The 20,510-nt window shown below is 47.6% G+C and overlaps 6 protein-coding genes and 1 pseudogene across 7 annotated transcripts; 3 read left to right on the top strand and 4 right to left on the bottom strand.

Annotated features, from left to right (window-relative positions):
- The first annotated feature begins 1,242 nt into the window (after positions 1 to 1,242).
- Positions 1,243 to 1,965, top strand: LOC311429772 (histone H4). The gene has a single exon (XM_084505971.1). It carries the CDS (start codon positions 1,274 to 1,276, stop codon positions 1,583 to 1,585), a length of 312 nt encoding a protein of 103 aa, XP_084362097.1. The 5' UTR covers positions 1,243 to 1,273; the 3' UTR covers positions 1,586 to 1,965.
- Positions 1,966 to 3,009: 1,044 nt separating this feature from the next.
- LOC311429773 (histone H3.2) lies at positions 3,010 to 3,608 on the top strand. Its single transcript, XM_084505972.1, has one exon. It carries the CDS (start codon positions 3,050 to 3,052, stop codon positions 3,458 to 3,460), a length of 411 nt encoding a protein of 136 aa, XP_084362098.1. The 5' UTR covers positions 3,010 to 3,049; the 3' UTR covers positions 3,461 to 3,608.
- Positions 3,609 to 6,939: 3,331 nt separating this feature from the next.
- Positions 6,940 to 7,775, bottom strand: LOC311429774 (histone H3.2). Its single transcript, XM_084505973.1, has one exon. It carries the CDS (start codon positions 7,739 to 7,741, stop codon positions 7,331 to 7,333), a length of 411 nt encoding a protein of 136 aa, XP_084362099.1. The 5' UTR covers positions 7,742 to 7,775; the 3' UTR covers positions 6,940 to 7,330.
- A 1,144-nt stretch (positions 7,776 to 8,919) lies between these two features.
- LOC311429783 (histone H4) lies at positions 8,920 to 9,778 on the bottom strand. Its single transcript, XM_084505981.1, has one exon. The coding sequence runs from the start codon at positions 9,748 to 9,750 to the stop codon at positions 9,439 to 9,441; it is 312 nt and encodes a 103-aa protein (XP_084362107.1). The 5' UTR covers positions 9,751 to 9,778; the 3' UTR covers positions 8,920 to 9,438.
- Positions 9,779 to 12,540: 2,762 nt separating this feature from the next.
- Positions 12,541 to 13,308, bottom strand: LOC311429776 (histone H1.01 pseudogene; annotated as a pseudogene). Its single transcript has one exon. The product of its transcript is annotated as a histone H1.01 pseudogene (transcript).
- Positions 13,309 to 17,858: 4,550 nt separating this feature from the next.
- On the top strand, positions 17,859 to 18,824 carry LOC311429775 (uncharacterized protein). The gene has a single exon (XM_084505974.1). The coding sequence runs from the start codon at positions 17,930 to 17,932 to the stop codon at positions 18,758 to 18,760; it is 831 nt and encodes a 276-aa protein (XP_084362100.1). The 5' UTR covers positions 17,859 to 17,929; the 3' UTR covers positions 18,761 to 18,824.
- LOC311429778 (histone H2A type 2-C) lies at positions 18,417 to 20,119 on the bottom strand (the record flags this gene model as incomplete). The annotated part of the gene is made up of 1 exon (XM_084505976.1): positions 18,417 to 20,119. The coding sequence occupies one exon, from the start codon at positions 20,117 to 20,119 to the stop codon at positions 19,730 to 19,732; it is 390 nt and encodes a 129-aa protein (XP_084362102.1). The 3' UTR covers positions 18,417 to 19,729.
- Between the last annotated feature and the right edge of the window lie 391 nt (positions 20,120 to 20,510).

Consider the following 20,510-nt stretch of genomic DNA (forward strand, 5'->3'; position numbering starts at 1 on the left):
ATGCATTTGTACTAAACATTCAAAAAATGTTTAATGCTCTTGCAAGAGCACTGTCACTACTACGTATTGGCTGGTGTCAGGGAGCAGAAGGGAAAGGCTTCTGAAATGTTGTGTTCTGTTGATAGCGAGGCACTACTAAGTGAAGTAAAGACAGTACGACCTATCAAACAAACAAAAACCTTACACAGTACTAGAATCTTCCTTTAGGTTAGTAACAGCAGAAAATGCCCAAGCTTGCTTAGTGTTTTGTGACTTGACAGGAACTGAAGCAAGCAACATTTTTATTTTTATTTATTTATTTTTAAGCCCCAGTATTGTACTCACATTGCCTGTTAACTCCTCCCAGGGAGAGAAAGGAGATATTAATAAGACTATGGCAAATCTACAGGAATTTAGATTATACCTAATTATATTACAATTTAGATTATACAAGAGTATACCAACATCACTTGGTACCTCTGGAAGAGCAAGCACAGTTGGTACAGCTTAAATAAAAACTGTGAATGCTTCTACTAGGTGCAGTATAGCAGTTGATTAGAAGGTTTTAGTGAGGGATGGTTCACATAGGGAGACAGAAAAAAAAAAGATAATTCCCTTGTTTTTTAGCATACAGCTTTTCTGCGATAGTGCATATTGGATAGGCAGGAAAAAAAATCAAAACAATAGCAACAATGGAAATATGGTAAAAGATAAGAGAAAAAGAACTCACATTAGTAAGTGCAAATGAGCAAAATAAAGGTGATCATAAAATATAAATATAAATATAAATATAAATATAAATATAAATATAAATATAAATATAAATATATAAATGAAAAGATTCAATTCAGTATTATGGTTAATGTGTGTATATAGACTCAAACTTAGTTATGTAAACATGAGAAAAGAGTATCACAGTCCTCTTTTTAGAAACGAGAGCTGGAAACCAAAAGGCAAAAACAATATTTTAGAAAATCTGACAGTACAAATATTGTGAAAAAAGCTCCAAAGAACAAAGCCTGTATGGCAGGATATCAAAACATGAAAACTTTTGAAGAAAAGTTCATCAGTCTGAAATATAAACAAAAGAAACCAGTAAATGAACAACAGCACGAAATTAACAGGAGGTCAAAGTAACTTAAATCTCAGTCAGTGAGAGAGAATAGAAAGCAAAAACGGCGGGAACCCTGCCCTGTGCCGGCGCAGTCCCCAACCAGGTCGGCTCCCCCGCTATAAAGGGCGCGGCGCGGCAGCGGGCCGCTCACAGCTCGGCTCAGGCAGCAGCAGGGGCACCATGTCCGGCAGAGGCAAGGGCGGGAAGGGGCTCGGCAAGGGGGGCGCCAAGCGGCACCGCAAGGTGCTGCGCGACAACATCCAGGGCATCACCAAGCCGGCCATCCGGCGCCTGGCGCGGCGCGGCGGCGTCAAGCGCATCTCGGGGCTCATCTACGAGGAGACGCGCGGCGTGCTCAAGGTCTTCCTGGAGAACGTGATCCGCGACGCCGTCACCTACACCGAGCACGCCAAGCGCAAGACGGTCACGGCCATGGACGTGGTCTACGCCCTCAAGCGCCAGGGACGCACCCTCTACGGCTTCGGCGGCTAAAGCGCGCAGGCAGCTGCTTCTCGGACCCTCTCGACACCCCAAAGGCTCTTTTAAGAGCCGCCCACCTTCTCTTTAGAAGGAGCTGTGTTGCTTTAAACGTAGCGAAAAGAAGTTTCACTTATCTATACCTTGTTTCTTTAAAGTTCAGTCATACATGGTTTACTAGGCAGCCTTAAGTGAGACGTACTTAAGCACCCAGTTACTAGTTTTGTGTTGTTTCGTGGCTTGACTTCTGTTAAGTCAGATAAGCGAACAAGAGAATGCACTGTGTAACTGATTTCCCCTTCGGCAGTGTAACGGGAATCTTAAGGTTAGGATTGGCTTATTTCCCGAAAGATAAAATAAAATAGGCCGGATATCAGAAGTGAACCCCCCTTAATTTACTACTCCAGGCTGGAGCTGTTGGATCAGCCCGGGGCAGGTCTGCGTCGCCCAGCAGGGGCCTCCTCTGCAGGGCTGTTCTCAAACGCTGAGTAAACAAAGAGCGGATGTAGGCAGCTATTTATATTTAAATCACGTTGTTCCCTGTGCTGCCTTACAGCAAAAGGAAGTGTGCTGAGGGAGAGGGGTGCTGGAGGAGGGGGAGGGGACATGCCCACAGCTGCTCGTCCCCTGAACACCTCATAAGCACGCAAATACTGGAATGACCCCAAGTGTCCGAACGTATTTTTTCAGAAATCATCTCAAACGATCTGTATGTGAAGTGTATTAAAACTTGTACCGTCTCTTCTTTCAATGCGGAGCTGTTGAAGCCTGAGCAGTTCCGGGCATCCACTTTTCATCAGCGCTCTTCATTTCGCTCAAAAACCCGTCCCCGTTTCAGGATCCCTCCCGGCTGGGGAACGTAGCATAGAAATAAGCGTGCTTATTATAGCATGATTTATAGTACCCTCTATACTAAAAGAAATTCTGTGTTCAAAACCTCATTCCTTGGATTAGAGCATCTTACAGTTCATATCAGTTGGAAAGCATCTAGCACACACGATGCAGTATTAATTTGTACTTCTCAAGGACTAAGTTCTCTTAATGAAAGGATCTGTTGTAAGGGTTCCTGTTGAGAAAAATCTGGAGCACGCTTTATGTTCAGAGCTCGGGTGCAAGTGAGTTGAAAGAAAAGGAACGCGAATGTCCCATGTGGTTGGGAAAGCGTAACAACGTCTTTCCCGCAGACCGCTGTAAGTCTCCATTTTGGAGATCCAACGTGGAGATCTCCATCCCTAAGGAACAGACGCGGCCGAAAGCAACAGCGGCGACTCCGAGGAGGGGGAGGGTAGGCGCCGCTGGCCGGTTAGCGAAGAGGCGCGCTTTCGAGGCGGGCTTTTTGAATTTGAAAGCACCCAATGAATCCGCAGTATTCCTGCCAGCCAATCGAGGAGCGGGGCACGCTATAAGAGCGGCCGCGGAGCCGCAGCTCGCCCATCGTACGGCTCCCCTTGGAAACGGCGGCTCGGCAATCGGCAGGCGATGGCGCGCACGAAGCAGACGGCGCGTAAGTCGACGGGCGGGAAGGCGCCCCGCAAGCAGCTGGCCACCAAGGCGGCCCGCAAGAGCGCGCCGGCCACGGGCGGCGTGAAGAAGCCGCACCGCTACCGGCCCGGCACGGTGGCGCTGCGCGAGATCCGCCGCTACCAGAAGTCGACGGAGCTGCTGATCCGCAAGCTGCCCTTCCAGCGGCTGGTGCGCGAGATCGCGCAGGACTTCAAGACCGACCTGCGCTTCCAGAGCTCGGCCGTGATGGCGCTGCAGGAGGCGAGCGAGGCCTACCTGGTGGGGCTCTTCGAGGACACCAACCTGTGCGCCATCCACGCCAAGCGCGTCACCATCATGCCCAAGGACATCCAGCTCGCCCGCCGCATCCGCGGGGAGCGCGCCTGAGGCTCCTGACTCAGCCCTTCCACCTCTTTTGCTGCGGCAGAGGAGGCTGCACTCAGACCCAAAGGCTCTTTTAAGAGCCACTCCATGCACAATAAAAAGAGCTGTAGCACTGTTCTTAAATAGTGTTTAGAAATAGTAACTTGAAATATTTGGTCTTTTTCCAAACTGCAGCACTGTGTTTGAGACCCCTGCCCTCCAGATTCTTGTTAACTTAGTGCCTGTATAAAGATATTTCATGTATTTCCCAAGTATTTTGAGGTGCTGACGATTTCTGTTTTATTAAGAGATTTATAAAAATATTAAGAGTGAAGACTTTTTTTTTTTTTCCAATAATCAACATATATAATCTGTTTGAACTTGCGCTTCCATATGTATTAATGAAAAGATAGGCACTCTTAAGCAGTTGGGGAAAAATACTGAGCAGTATTAGAATTCTAGGATTAAATAGCAGGCTGTGGTAGTATAGACGTATGTATACATGGCTTTCTCAGGTAAGAACATCTCCCACTTACCTTTGCACAAATCTTCACTGATACATTCAGAGGTCTTATATGAGGCTTTGGATTTGTAACAGAGAAATAGGAATTTCTCCTGTTAATTTGAAAAACATCTTCTCCTTCTCCCTTAGTTGTGAAAGCTCCCAGTTCATTACCTGGGGTATGACACTAAACCTGGGATGGCACTGAACATGGGCTAGCAGCAAAGAGTGCTACCCTGTCAGAGCAGTCACCTGTTGCACTTAGAGTATTCTTAAGACGTAACTTGCTGTGCCTTACAGTCCCAGAGAACACTCAGAGATAACGAGAAATGAGAAAAGGAGATGGCAACATACATTGACTGTAGTAATCATCCCAGAATGAGGTTGTGGATTTCCTTCTTGTGCTTCCCCCTATCTCCCCTCCCCCCAATTAATAAATAAATCAAATAAAATAATTCACCCAACACATTTATCTTTTTGTCCTTATTTTGAGATTAGGTTGTAAAGGAAGTAAAGAGATTAAAAGTTACCAAATCATAAAGGAAATGGACAAAGGAGCTACTCCGTTTTTTGATTTTTACTTCTTAAGAATAGGATATATGTGTGTGTGTATATATACATATATATAAACCACAGATTTCACCCCTATTTACATGTAAATAACGTAATAACATTTCTAATGTCATTTTGAGTCAAAGTAAAAGAAACTCAAAGGATACAGAAAAAAAATATTGGCAGGTTTTGGAATTGAGGTTTTATGGTATGTCATAACAAACATTTCTCATTATTGTAACATTATGAAGTGAGAAGTAATATTTAATTTATAATTTGGAAGTTTCACGTTCTCTCAAAAATCAGGGGTCAAAATCATAGCCTGAGTTGTATTCTTGTATTTTGGTTGTTATAGAACATATTTTATATTCACTGGGCAGAAGAAAAAAATATATAAATAAATACAAAAATGCTGCACTGTTTTATTTCAAGTTTTGTCTTTTGTAACTCATCATAGCTATTCATTTTGGGTCAGTTTTGATAGATACTGCAGATACATGACCTAGGATTAGATTAACTAATCATCAGTCATGATGAAAAATTTTCCCATTCGCTGTAGCAATTAGCTCCATGGACTACTATCAATGCAGGCTCCACTCTGTGATCAAGCATGGCACTGTACATAGGCAGCAAGGTAATTTTTATTCCCCTCTTTTATCTTCCCCTTCATTTAATTTCATACATAACAAGGCTGCCTGCTTTGACATTTTAACCTTTTCTAACCTCAAAGTGGTACTTGGCTACAAACTTAAGTCATTTCAGCAACGAATCTCTTGCAAACATGGAACAAGAAGAACAAACAGTATGTAGCCTGTTGTCCAAAGTCTTAGAGTATAGTCAGATACATAGTTAATAATTCCTTTTAAATTACACTTATGGGCACAGTCTATATATTACTCTAGCTTAAGCAGTTCCATTTAATCAAATTTTCACCCCTCATTGTGCAAGTGTTATTGTGCAAACAGAGTAGTTTCTTCTTTCACTTCTGTTATCAATACAGCAGAACTGATCAGAACCACAGAGAAGAAAAAAAAAAATGAAAAAGATAAATCCAGGTCATTCTGAGACAGAGGGAATTTGGAAAGAAAGATGATAGATACTGTGTGAAGGAAAAGTATACATATATATATATATATGTATGTGTGTGTGTATGGACATTCATGTCTACATATAAAATATGTACGTCTGTATGTATGTATTGCTACCCTACATGTGACCTTCACAGAAAAAAAAAAAAAGCATTGCTGTTTTCTAGTCCCTGTCCCTTTCATATCTAAAATAACGTTAAGAATATTTCCTGTATTGAGCATGTTTTACCTCCTGTGTAGTGTTTCTGAAACGCCCTGTGAAACTTAGTGCAGGTTTCCCCAGATGCCATCCTCAAATAGTTCAATTTCATTTCAGACCAGTTTGGATGATAACATTTACAGCAGCATATTCGATAGGCCAGACTGATCAAGGGCAGAGGAAAAGATGCCATAAGAATCAAAATTACAGTAATCTGAATGTTTTATTTGTGAATGAAAATAAATGGTGACTATTCTGAGATGTTGAACAGATAGAGACTGCAAGACTAGACAAGATAAACTGGAAAATGAAAGTGAGCTAGAGGCCAACTGTAATTTCCTGCCTACAAAAATCTTGCACTAACAAACTAAATTCTAGTAAACGTTGATCTCACATTGTATTTCTCTTCTGACTCTACCTTCTTTTTAGAATCAAATACAAACTCTTGTCCTCAGTTCTGAAAGCCATGCAAAGATGTTTCCTACAAGCCTCTAACAAAGCCTCAAGGGCTTGGCAGCTGCTTCCCCTCCCCTAGATCTTTTGGTCCGAATGAAAACCACAAATATTCCTCCTGTGCCAGTGCTTCTTCTTTGAGAAGGGCAGGGGGAGGGAGGGGGTTGGGAGACATGGGCGAGGAGAACGGAGCGGTGGGGGAGGGACGGATGGGGGAGACAGCAACCTTTCCCAGGAGCATCCTCCAGATTCTCCTCCAGCTTCTAGCTTGTTTTTCCCAGCCTCGCTGCTTTACAGTGCTCCAGCCGGATTTCTCCAAGTCAGGCAAACAACACTGAGAATACAAAAGAGCAAATAAATTCACTTGCTTCAGTTTCCTATTATCCCTAACATAAGGATTTCTTAACTAGTGTTTTTATTTTATTCACGTGATGCACAAGGAAGTAGGACTCTTACATACCTTATAAAGTCTTAAGTCTTACACTATACCCTCTTGTAAGTAGTGACTCAGTACATTTGTATCAATTACATTAATAAAATTAAAAAAAAAAAGTGTTATGTTAATCTTCGATATACTAACACTGACCTTGCCTTCCATGTTCCTTAACTGTAGTAACCCGTGCAGGGGCCAATAATACTGCCAATCTTTTTTTTGTTTGTTTGTTTTAAATGAACGGTATAGCTCTCACCGTGCTTAATGAATATCTCATTTGCTGATTTTCTCACAATTTCTAATTCAGTGTAGCCGAACAAATCTATTTCCAAGCCCCTCAACTGAAACAGCACATAACACTGTTTACTTAAAAACCCAATAGGATACTCCTGAGAAACATTTACAAACTTTTTTTTCCTCTGGACTATTGATAATAAACTGCAGAGCACAGGGAGGGAAAACTAAAAAAAAGCAAGGTTTAATAGTACTTATAAAACAGTCTAAAATGTACAATACCGTGAAAGAACTCAAAGACTGTCACGTATTCAAATATCGGGTATGGCAGTGTCTCAGCTCTCTCGAGTGGTGAAGTGGTGGCTCTTAAAAGAGCCTTTAGGGTGCAGGGATGAAGTTGAGGACCAAGGACCGGGAGGCTGGGTCAGGAGCCTCAGGCGCGCTCCCCGCGGATGCGGCGGGCGAGCTGGATGTCCTTGGGCATGATGGTGACGCGCTTGGCGTGGATGGCGCACAGGTTGGTGTCCTCGAAGAGCCCCACCAGGTAGGCCTCGCTCGCCTCCTGCAGCGCCATCACGGCCGAGCTCTGGAAGCGCAGGTCGGTCTTGAAGTCCTGCGCGATCTCGCGCACCAGCCGCTGGAAGGGCAGCTTGCGGATCAGCAGCTCCGTCGACTTCTGGTAGCGGCGGATCTCGCGCAGCGCCACCGTGCCGGGCCGGTAGCGGTGCGGCTTCTTCACGCCGCCCGTGGCCGGCGCGCTCTTGCGGGCCGCCTTGGTGGCCAGCTGCTTGCGGGGCGCCTTCCCGCCCGTCGACTTACGCGCCGTCTGCTTCGTGCGCGCCATCGCCTAACAGTCACCGAGCAGGCTCTGCGAACAGGGCACCGGAGTTGCCTGCGGAGCATCGCTATTTATAGAGCAGGCCCATCGCTGATTGGTCGAGAGGAGCGCTATCCTCATTGGGTACCTTGAGATCCCGGCCCGGGCTCAAGGAAGGCGGATGCGCCGCTGCCTGCCCCTCTCCCCCCTCCTCCTTCTCCCCCCGTCCCGGCGCACTCCGTGTTCGAACCGGGGTGGGGGAGGGGGGAGGGGGTCGGAGGGGCTGCATTTCAGACACAGCGCTGACATCGCTTTTGCTTCTCTGGCTTTCCCTCTCTCCCGGGTTCCTGACAGATTAAGAGCCGTGTGGAGGCTCAAAGAAGATGCAGTTTTATATAAATTAGCTTAATAGTTTATTTTGGTGATCTGATTACATAATAATAATAATAATAATAATCATACTACTACTATTATTTTATACATCCCCCCCTCTTACAGTAACAGGCACACTAACCTTACAGCCTCGAAGAAAAGTCCCCTAGTTTCCCAGAGACAAATGCCTAGGAAATCCTATACTTACCACAGCTACAAATTTTCATTATGTTACGAGCTGTAACAATGAAGATAAGTCTTTTCAGTTACTTTTCTTACGTCATTTACTTGTTGCTAAAGGAAGTCAACATGAGAGATCATAAGCATTGTCAGCTAAATTCTTGACTGAGAAATTTTAGACAAGGGTCATTCTGGTGTAATGAAAAGCACTTTGGAATAGACTGATTTCTTTTGGCTCTACTCCACTGGTGAGAACTTAATTTGTAAGAAACAGAGAAATGACCACGAGCATCTACTGACAGCCATTTGAGTCGACTTTCGTAACCAGTATTTTTATATAAGTATAAAAGATTTTTATTTATTTATTTATTTTACATTTGATCTTCATCTATGATGAAATGAAGAAAACATTAATACTTCCTTGAAAACTGAGTTGGGAGGGAGAACTGCATAATGACAGGAGCCTATGGACAATTCTCCTTTTGATAAAATAATGGATGGGGATTATTTTTTATTAAGATGTGTTGCCAGGTGCATGAGGGGGAAAACTGGAAATATATATATATATTTTTTTTTTTTTTTCCAAAAACCTGCATTAAATACTACACGTGAAAAGGACTTTTTAAAATATTTAACATAGAACTGAAACCAGATTACAGTTAAGAAAATTTATTTAGAAAAGTTATGAGAAAAGAAACATTCATATGGGAGGAACTTCCATCTTTTCTTCCATTAGCTTCTCTTTTCCTGTAAATGCACATAACCTATACTTACATATAAAACATTTTAAGGAATAATACATCGAATAGTATTCCAGGTTACACATAGGTCTGTGAAAATGAAAAAAAAATGTGATTAGGAAATCATTGGTCTCATTAGCACACTAAATTTTGGCAGCGTGCTCAGCAATCACAGGGGAATTAATAAGGCTTTCACAGAGCACAAGCAGCTTTGCCATTAACGTTGGGAAATGGATGAAACTGCCATTACCGTAAGTTTTTCAGAAACAGTAACTGTCAATACAAAGAAAGGCTCCAGTAAGCAGTAAGTTTAACACACAGCTCTTTCAAAGAACACATGCAATATCACAGCTCTTCTAAAGAGAAGGTGGGCGGCTCTTAAAAGAGCCTTTGGGGTGTCGAGAGGGTCCGAGAAGCAGCTGCCTGCGCGCTTTAGCCGCCGAAGCCGTAGAGGGTGCGTCCCTGGCGCTTGAGGGCGTAGACCACGTCCATGGCCGTGACCGTCTTGCGCTTGGCGTGCTCGGTGTAGGTGACGGCGTCGCGGATCACGTTCTCCAGGAAGACCTTGAGCACGCCGCGCGTCTCCTCGTAGATGAGCCCCGAGATGCGCTTGACGCCGCCGCGCCGCGCCAGGCGCCGGATGGCCGGCTTGGTGATGCCCTGGATGTTGTCGCGCAGCACCTTGCGGTGCCGCTTGGCGCCCCCCTTGCCGAGCCCCTTCCCGCCCTTGCCTCTGCCGGACATGGCGCCCCTGCTGCTGCCTGAGCCGAGCTGTGAGCGGCCCGCTGCCGCGCCGCGCCCTTTATAGCGGGGGAGCCGACCTGGTTGGGGACTGCGCCGGCACAGGGCGGGGCCTGGGGCTCGGTCCCGCCGAATGTTCCCGCCGGTGGTTTAGCGAGCCCCAATCGCACAAAAATTCGTGAGACTTGTGAAATGTATCGGGTAAGATATACCTGTAGAAGCTTTTCTTTTTCCTCTTCCCGCCCCCCCAAGTCTGCTACATCACGCTGAGTTGGAACTAAAATCTCGATCATATAAGGGTATCCTGGTTATTGCAACTTTGAAATTTCTCTTTCAATTGTAATTTTTATTTTAAAATATGGGTACGTAGTTTGTATTGCAATTGAACCTCTTCGACTAATTTTCCAGTAGCATTGATTCTTATATATGGATGTAGTTTTTAAAAAAGCTGCTCCTCGTTTTTTTAATGGTGTGTCTTGCAGCAAAATCTGTCCAATAGCATTTCTAAGATTTTTTTCCTCCTCCTTGAATAATCTCTATTTCCTGCCTTTTCTGAGCGTTCCTTCAATGAAAGTCTAACAACAAAAATGTACATTAAACGAGAGAGTTTAATCTTTATTTACTGCATTTTAGTTTCTTTTTTATGACTAAATGTGTTCTTTGGAGAAATAGTTGCATAATATTTTCCATTCCTATGGTAGTATAAACACATATTTAGATATTTTTTTAAAGAGGCTGAAAGATTAAATATCTGAAAAACAAGTTGTTTTTATACTTCGGGGGAGTGTATTTACTTCTTACTTTGCTTTCTTTTGGAGTGGAAAATCTGCTGCGGTATTACTGTTGCAAGCAGTATTTATCAAAGATCTCGGCGACCGACATTAAGTAGCTGGCTTTCAAGCTAAAAAGGATCACAAATAAAAAAATGTTTCCATTATTGAGTGTTTGCTGCCCTCTCATGGACATTTTTTATTCCCCCCTCCTTTCAAGCTGAAAGGCTTCATATAATGTATCCTCCCATAAAGATATCACAAAACATTGATCTATGAAAAATATGCATTTTCGGCCTGTGATTTTACGTGTTCCTTCCCACCACCGCCGCCCCCATTCTCTCTCATTGCACAGCCTTTTGTTTGACGGTACCCAGTCAAATTCCACTCCTTTTTAACCAGGTGTAGGTGGCTGGAGAATCGCATTGGACCCAGTCTCATCGAGTCAGTGCCAGCAGTCGGGTGAAACCCTCTAAAATTAATTGGTGTGACACCCGACAGCTTTCATTTATGGTAACCACGAGAGCATGTTAGATGCACACCTACACTGCAAAGGCACACGCATCTCCGCTCAGGAATTTGAGTTATCAGGATGCAGGGACGCGGCCCAAGAATCTTAGAAAAAAAGGAAAAAAAAGAATGTGATGTGTATGTGGGTTTCTACGTTATGTAGGGGAAGAGGCAATTTCAAATAAGGGCCAAAATGTCAGCTGTATTCTAGGTAGACATGCAGAAGAAGCATAAGAGAAATGTTTCAGGAAAATGTATTTATTTTAAGACACCTTCCTCAACCACAAATCGGGAAGGGTCTATTTTGTATTCATTACGTTTCAGCACAAGGACTTAGGACGTCCATTATTTATTTATTTATTTATTTATTTCAGCAACACAGTAATCACGTCTCAATTTCTTCTCTAAATTGCAGGAACCCCGTTTTGGGTTAATCACTTCGGATTTAAGAGCTACTGACTTGAGATCAACCGTTTTTGCTGAGAGCTGAACAGATAAATCTACGAAATTCTTCCTTCCGCTGGGGAAAGTGATACCAGAGCCATGACTAGAAGCGAGGAAAGAGCTTTCCCGTCCCTTTTCCTTTCTCCTGCCACCAAGCACCCAGCCACAGCTAAGGAGAGGGAAAGCATCCCTTGAATGCGGTGAAGGCGGAGGGAGGAGGGTACGGTCAAATCGCCGGGAAGAGGCGGGGGCAGCGAGTTGGGGGCAGGCGGGGGACGCTTCGGGCCCCCGCGGGTTCCTACAGTGCCCGTAGCCGCCTCCCCTGGCGAAACGAGCCCCTAGATCCAGGCCAGCAGCTCTAAGGGACAAAGACCGGAGAGCGGGGACGCGGGCAGCTCTAGGGGAGGCGAGGAACAGCCCCGCGCCGCCGGCAGTCCCCTCACCCTACGACTTCCAGGGGGGGCAGATATAGACTGGGAGTGAAAAAGCCCTCAGCTGTGAAGCAGGCTCGTACCAGGAAGCTCATAAACCTCTTCCTCTGCGGGAAGAACGTAAAACCCCGCCTGTCGGATTAGAGACGGGGCGTCTGTTTAACCCGAAAACTCCCGTGCACCAGCAAAGCCCGAGAGGCGCAGCCAATCTACGCGCAGCGCGGGCTTTTCGAAATGGGCACAGCTCCGGGGGCGCGGGCGGGAGCGGCCCCGAGCGCGCCCCCCCCTCTCCCGGTGCAACTCCCGGGCTGATAAGGGACAGAGCAGTGCCTGCGAGAGCTGCCTCCCGCCGCGGGCCGGGGCGGTAAGCGCTGCCCGAAGCACAGCGGGTCCGGGATCGTACCCGGGGGGCATCCCGCAGCTGCCCCGGAGCTTCTTCGCACCGCGCCCGCGCTGTCGGGCTGCAGCGAGCGGTACCGCGCTCTGCCGGAGCCGCCCGCGGAGAACAAGGACGCGGAAGCAGCTGTGTGCACCGTTATCTGAGGGACTGCCAGCAGCAGTAGTGCCGGAGAACGGAAGTTACACCAAGAACCACATAAAATAGTAAGAAACAGTGTTTCAGCTCTTTTCGTGAAAGGTTGGGTGGCTCTTAAAAGAGCCGTTGGGGGTTGTCTGCAAGGCAGACGGGAGTTTTTCAGGACCATTTACTTCTTCTTAGGCGCCGCCTTCTTTGCCTTGGCTGCCTTTGGCTTAGCCGTCTTGGGCTTGGCAGCTTTGGGCTTCACCGCCTTTGCCTTAGCCGGGCTCTTTGCAGCCACTGCCTTTTTGGGCTTGGCAGCCTTGGTCACCTTCTTGGGGCTCTTAGCCACCTTCTTGGTGGTGGTAGCAGCCGCCGGCTTCTTGACTTTCTTGGGACTCTTCTTCACCACTGCCTTCTTGGGCTTCTTGGCGGCGCTGGCAGGCTTCTTGGCCGCCGGCTTCTTGGGCTTGGCCGCGGCCGCCCGCTTCTTGGGCGCCTTCTCCTTCACTTCGCCGGGCTTCTTGCTGAGGCGGAAGGAGCCGGAGGCGCCGGTGCCCTTGGTCTGCACCAGGGTGCCCTTGCTGACGAGGCTCTTGAGCCCCAGCTTGATGCGGCTGTTGCTCTTTTCCACATCGTATCCACCAGCGGCCAGCGCCTTCTTGAGCGCGGCGAGAGAGAGCCCCTTGCGCTCCTTAGAAGCAGACACAGCCTTGGTGATCAGCTCGGTGACGCTGGGGCCCGCAGGCTTGCGCGCCTTGGAGCCGCCCGCCGCCTTCTTCGGCTTCTTGGCGGGGGTTGCCTTGGCCGGAGCCGGAGGAGCGGCGGCCACATCGGGCGAAGCGACGGGAGCGGTCTCAGCCATGGCGCCTCCTGCGGAGCCGGCAGAACAATGGCGCGGCCGCCGCCGCCGCCCCTTTTATAGCAGCGCCGCGCGCGCTGATTGGTGCGGCCCGGCCCGGCCCGGCCCCGCCGCGCTCCTGCATCGCCCCCAGGCGCCTTCGACTCCCAAACTCGCCGTCCCTGCTCCGTGCCGGCAGGGAGTGGGGCGCGGGCTCTGCCGGCGTTTCCCGCTGGCAGGAGGAAAAACGAGCGACCTGCGACCCGAGAAGCCCCGCGGCGCGGGGCCGTTCCTACGCAGGGACAGGGAAACTTTGGCTTTGTCTTTTAGATTAAAACCCACCCATCCCCGAGCTGGCACAGCCCGCGGGCATACAGCGGTCTGGGAGGTCCTCTCCAGAGCAGGGCCAACACCAAAGTGGTTCCAAGGGCTGGAAACCGCGCAGAGCGGCGTAACCCCGAGGAAGTAACGCAGCGGGGCCCCCCGTGAGGATTCGGGAGCTCAGCGTCCCTCCGGCCGCCCCCACGTCTGGCAGAAGCCGTCGCTCCAGCAGCGTGTGGGAAAGCCGGCATCACTTTGCGCCTGTCTGGGAGCAAAGCACCGCCGCACCTCTCTGTGCGGGCTGATGTTCCTGGGAATATGCTTTCGATACACCCTTCGGAAAGCTGCTTCCGTCTGCTGACTTTGGGAGTCAGCATACTTACTACGGCAGTACACTGTCTTTTAATCTTAAAATATAAGAAGTATGTCCTGTGTATCGCAAATTATTAACATTCCTTGAGAAGCAGAATCTGGGGCGTAGTGAAAATTTGACCTGAGCGGTGAGGTAAAGCTGCAAACCCCGTCCTTGGTGAGTGCGACCAGGACCCTTTATTATGCAGGACTGATTTCTCTGTCCTAATGAGGGAATGTTGATGGTATTGCTCGGCTGACAGCATCAGATGACTCGCCGCTTTGATCTTTTTAGAAGAAAGATAGCTTTTTACACCGTTTCAAGAAGTCTCTTTCTCCTCGACAGTGGCAGCTCCATATCCAAACACACAAATAAACCAACAGAAAAAAAACAACGAATTCTTGGTTTCTGCCTTCAAGCCTTCAAAAAATTCCCTACCTTTATAATTATAATAATTATTTTTAATATGAAACATTTAACAGCCTGGCTGCAATAACATTGTATCACACAATAGATAGTAGGCTATCATCAGCCACTCAAAACAGCAGAGCAGATCTGTCCAGGGCTACAAGAAATTGTAACAAGGTAAATCAAATGACTGTACAGCGTAGAATTCCAGAAGCCCGGGACTGGGAAAATATACAAACACATTGTCTTGAGTGTCCACGTTACATTAGGGAAATATCATATTCTTTCCTATTTACACGTGTTTATGTGAAACTGAATGTCTCTAAGAAATAACAGGAACTATATCCTGACAGTAACTCCTGCTAAATGAAAGAAGATGGAAATATCACATGACCCCTCTGAACATTTTTTAATAATTGTGTTTTATTAAAGTCACTCAAAAAGCAAATCATGTGAAATCTTTACATTAAAGTATGGACTTGAATTATTCAGTAATTTAACACACATTTTTTATTTTTCTCTATTTGGAGGTGAAATGAATGAAGAAATACATGGCTATGTGAGGTGTCCCAGAGAATGCAGATCAGCCTGTAAGACAAAGGTAAATACGTCTTCTGAAAGATCTGTCTGTGATAACAAGCAAGACAGAAATGCTAGGTATGAGTTTGCAGTATTGTGTATTGTATGAACACAGAAACTAAAAAAAAATAATTGTATCTGGTGGTTATTTATTAAAATTCAGGGAATTAAGATCCTCAGGGACATTACTGAAGACTGTCTTGCAAGCAGTTCTGACACTCTGAGGAAAAGATTTTTCTAAACTAGTAGCAGTGACCTCATTGTAACAATGAACGTAGGTATGAAGTCCTCACAGAGACAGAGGAGCTAAGCACTCTCTAGTTCATTAACATTTGCACATGTGTGTTTTTTGTTCTTGCTCACTTTCTTGCTTTCTTTCTGTTCAAGCTTATTACATTAAATGGCTTTCTGTCAACTCTCTGGACTTGTACAGTAAGCAATATTGTCATCCTTATCAGTCTGAAAGATTCTTAATAAACTTCACCGTAAATTGTGGCTTCTGCAATGATGAGGCTCTTGGCTTATAAGTATGTCAGTCTTATTTGATTCTTTTGTCAAATTCCTGGATATTGGCTGCAGTTCAAGGCGGGATATGCATTAGAAAATGTTCCAAAGAGCCTGTATTCTACATTTGAGGAAATTTCAAAATCACATTGTTCTTCAAACAACAGGACTTGCCTTATTACCAGGAAATATTATTATTTATAAATCACAGAAATGCCATTAAAATACAGATGAAACCTACTTCCCTGTCTTCCAGCCTTTTTCACTATCACTCTCAGAGGACTGAAACATTGCTACTGAGGAAACAGAAGCCGCATGCTGCTCCAGTGGACTGGAACTTTTAATTTTTCTTTTTCTCCTGTGTAGAGCAAACACAGTTTATGATAAAGCAATAGACCAAATACCTGCAGCTGAAGCGAACTCAGCATCACAAGAGAGGAAATGATAATAAGGAACAATTTTTGCTTAGTCAACAGTATAGGTCTAGAAATAAGGATTTTTAGATTAATAGAAATTAGGATGGGCTAGAAAGTATTGTTTTTCAGTTCTCAAATTCCCAAAGATGACTGAAGAATGAGGTGACTTAGAGCACTTTTTAAAATATCAGATTAGAACTCCATCCAGAATTGCAGAGTTAGGACATGAATGGGGCCATCTTGCCCACAGGCAGCTAGCAGTTATTGCCCTTTGGAAACTCCAGTTATGACACAAGCAAAGTTTGAGTATAGTAGAGGAAAGCCAGGATGCTTGGGAAAACCCTAATGTACTTGGAATGTCTTTTATTTCCCCAGAAGTGGCAAAAGCAGTATGTGGAGTTCCCCAACACCACTGATACCAATAAGCCTAATTCCTTCTATGGTATAATTGGTCAAGCTCCTTTGCGGCCTACCGCAGCCCAAGCCTAGGTATTTCTACACTAAAAGGAGTGCCTCTCTGGTTCAATGCCAGAATGGTTCACTGCTCTAGGTTAACTATTTAATAAACAAACAAACAAATTAATAAATGTAATTGCAACATAAAAACTTAAAAAGACTTTATTTTTCTATTATATTAACATAAAATGTCATTTGGATCTTCTGCTAAGTCTCTGCTCTACAGAGACTGAAATTTGTCCTATAATTCTTAAAGCTCCTCTTCTCCTTTAACACCGTGATTGATGAAACCTTAAAATTATCATTTGCATTATAGAACTATTTACTTAAATTCTAGTAACCACAACTATGAGACCTGATATTGGAATTTCAGAAAGCTTTCAAGAGAGCTTCCATCCAGTTCTTGAAGCTTAGAATTCATGAATAATCCCCCAAAATTCAAGGGACAGTGAGTTTCTGTAATCTCAAATAGATCCCTTCCTGCTTAGCTATTTTGTGAAGATTTTAATCCTTGCATGTATGAATAGATTGGCAGGTGAATACTTCAGCATATACTGATGTGGAGACAGCAGGGAAAAGTAGCAAGGTGATACATAAGTGAGTGGAAATATATTTCAGAAAGGTATGAAATAAGATGTGCATGAAATACTGCTTTCTAAGGCTCCAATAGTTGAAATAATTTAGGGACATAAACAAGAACAAAGAAGAAGGCCGACCTTTTGAAGTGATTTCAACTGTTTATTGATTCTGTGTGTACTCTTTTGACATTCATCTTACATCTGATGATCACGTTTCACATCTTCAACTCTGGTCTTCACAAGAGGTTGACTTTGTGTTTGCAACCTATAAATAATATTTTCACCCTCATATAAAAGTATTCCTGCACTAATAAAACCTCTCTGGTCTCTATAGTAATAGTCTATGTTGATGATTTATGAAGATGAAGCTAAGAAGAGTATTGTAAGAAAAGTAAAAATGCAGATAGTTTAAGAGAACAGGGAACAGTGATCATTAAGAAAATCTTCAAGAAACGCATCCAGAATTTACACAGGTACTTAAAAGGATGTTTTCTATAGTTGGCCTATTCTTTTATAAATTGTTTTTAAAATATATTAGTTATAATTTTTGCAATATATTATTTATTTCTACTTCTACTAGTATTTACAAGAGTTTGGGACATAAGTAGGACCAAAATGCATAATACAAAAGGCCAACAGGAAAAAAGAAATATGGACATACCATTCAAGTGTTTTTACACTGTAGTCATCTTCGTTGCATGCATACTGTACCCAGTACCGAAATAACTATAGATGAAAAGTTCAGGGATTTTCTGCAATGTAAAAAGGAAGAAATAAAAAATATGTAAGAACAGCAACCAATCTTACAAACAAAACATACTCAAGACCTACAGGGTAATTTACACCCAAGGGTAGATATGTCAATAACGAAGAAGATGTGATGCAGAGAGACAAATGAAGTAATAAACAAAATAATCATAATTACGAAAAAAAAAAAAAAAAGATAAGCAGAGACAAAAAAATATATATATCAATACATGCTCCAGAACTTATTTTTCACGTCAAATCTAAAAATTATCAGAATTTATTGATGAAAATGAACTCATGCCCAGCAGATGGCAGAAGACAACAAGCCAGGCAGAGGAGCAGGGATGCCGCATTGCTCGGAGATCCTGCCCTGGGGCGAGCCGGGGCCCTATGGATCGCTCCGAGGAGCCGCCACGGTCCACGGTCCCCGGTCCCCTGCGCAGGGACGCGCCGGGACTCGGTCCAGTGAGGCAAGGCGGAGGGAGCACGCCGATCTCGGGGGCGAGCTCGGCCCCGGAGAGAAAGAAGCCGGAGCGCCACCGCCCCGCCCGGAGCCGCCGGGGACCGGGAGGGGCGCGGCCGAGGCGGGGCCGGGGCCGGGGCTGCGGCGGGGCCCCGGGAGGTGCCCGAGAGAGGCGGCGGAGGGCGGAGGGCGGAGGGTGAAGGCCCCGCCCCGCCCCGCCCCGGCCGCAGGAGGGGACGCGCCGCCGGGACCGCCCCCGCCTCGCGCCCGCCCCTGCTTCCAACCAGGTCGGCTCCCCCGCTATAAAGGGCGCGGCGCGGCAGCGGGCCGCTCACAGCTCGGCTCAGGCAGCAGCAGCGGCGCCATGTCCGGCAGAGGCAAGGGCGGGAAGGGGCTCGGCAAGGGGGGCGCCAAGCGGCACCGCAAGGTGCTGCGCGACAACATCCAGGGCATCACCAAGCCGGCCATCCGGCGCCTGGCGCGGCGCGGCGGCGTCAAGCGCATCTCGGGGCTCATCTACGAGGAGACGCGCGGCGTGCTCAAGGTCTTCCTGGAGAACGTGATCCGCGACGCCGTCACCTACACCGAGCACGCCAAGCGCAAGACGGTCACGGCCATGGACGTGGTCTACGCCCTCAAGCGCCAGGGACGCACCCTCTACGGCTTCGGCGGCTAAAGCGCGCAGGCAGCTGCTTCTCGGACCCTCTCGACACCCCAAAGGCTCTTTTAAGAGCCGCCCACCTTCTCTTCAGAAAGAGCTGTATCGCGTTTGGTCGGGTTCTTGAAGCTGTTTCTGTACAGAAGTATCTTGCAACTAGTTTCTACCCGCCCCACTAAGGTTTTGGTGCCTAGCACCGTATCGTATCGTGGTGCTTGAGGCTGTTTCGCAGGGCTCTGTTATGTAATTCCCTTCCCACTTCCCTCGCTGCTCTTCGCGTTTAGCAGCCGCTTCCGGGAGAAACTGGTTGGGCTGCTTGTTAACTGAGCGCTGTACGAGCCGGTGGCCCTTCCGAGGGAGGCGCCCACCCCTACTGCGAGCAAGCCTGCAATGTGCTGGGCGTAGGCTCCGGTCCTCCCAGGGCTGTAGCCACGTCCGGAAGAGCCGCGAGCGAAGGGGGGCCCCTAGCGAGCAAGGGGGGAGGAAGGTATCCGCCTTGTCAAGCACCCTGAGGGCATGGGGGAGGCCACTCTTCCCTCCCAGTGGCTCCAGCCCGCAGAAAAAAAGCACAGCGACCACGCGCGCTGGGCTCGCTTTAGGAGGCGGAGCGCCCTCACCCTTTGAAAAGCCCGCGCGGGGCAGCCACAGGCTCCAACCGCTCCCGCGCCACGGGCGGCTCTGCTCGAGCCCGGCTCGCCGCAGCTGGCGGCGCCTGGGCTCAGAGCGCTGCTCCGGGGGTGAGTGCGGGGCCTACGAGGAAGGGCCGAGGCTGCCCGGCCGCAACCGGGCTCTCCCACGTAGAGCCTGGGCGTTAGAGCAGGGCAAGACTCCCGCACACTTCTCGTCAGAAGGGCGGGCGTACGCCCCCTCTCCTCTCTCTGTACCTCTTCAACAGGAGCGTCTCAAGCTCTTTCTCGAGGCTGTGGGTGGCTCTGAAAAGAGCCTTTGGGTTTCAGTGGTCCGCGCCGGCCTGTCTCCGGGGCCGCTTTACTTGCTCTTTGCCTTGTGGCTTTCGGTCTTCTTGGGCAGCAGCACGGCCTGGATGTTGGGCAGCACCCCGCCCTGCGCGATGGTGACCTTGCCCAGCAGCTTGTTGAGCTCCTCGTCGTTGCGGATGGCCAGCTGCAGGTGGCGGGGGATGATGCGCGTCTTCTTGTTGTCGCGGGCCGCGTTGCCCGCCAGCTCCAGGATCTCGGCCGTCAGGTACTCCAGCACGGCCGCCAGGTACACCGGGGCGCCGGCGCCCACCCGCTCCGCGTAGTTGCCCTTGCGCAGCAGCCGGTGCACGCGGCCCACGGGGAACTGCAGCCCGGCCCGCGACGAGCGCGACTTGGCCTTGGCCCGCGCCTTCCCGCCCTGCTTCCCGCGGCCTGACATCGCTGCTCGCTCTCTGCGCGCTGCACACACACCCGACGAGAAGCCCTCTCCGAGTGAATTACCCGCGCCCCGCGGCCCGCCCTTATATCCCTTCCCCTTGCGCGGCCCGCGCCTCCTGATAGGCCCAGGCGCACCCGGGGAGCGCGCAGCCAATGCCCGAGCGAATCTCGCCCTCACCAATCGCTCTCGGCAGCTCGACCGCCGAGGCGGGGGGGATGCAGAGAGGGAAAGGCAGATCTGGGTGTCTTTGGAGGACTCTCAGAGGGCAGAGGGGTGGGGGGTCTGGCAGACGAAACGCGGTAGCTTCAGTCGAATTCACAAATATTCAATGACTTTAAACAGCGCCTAGTCCTCTGATTAAAATTAAAGTGTTGTTATCACATCATCAGAA

Source organism: Aythya ferina, assembly GCF_964211825.1.
Source record: "Aythya ferina genome assembly, chromosome: 1".
Lineage (NCBI taxonomy): Eukaryota > Metazoa > Chordata > Aves > Anseriformes > Anatidae > Aythya > Aythya ferina.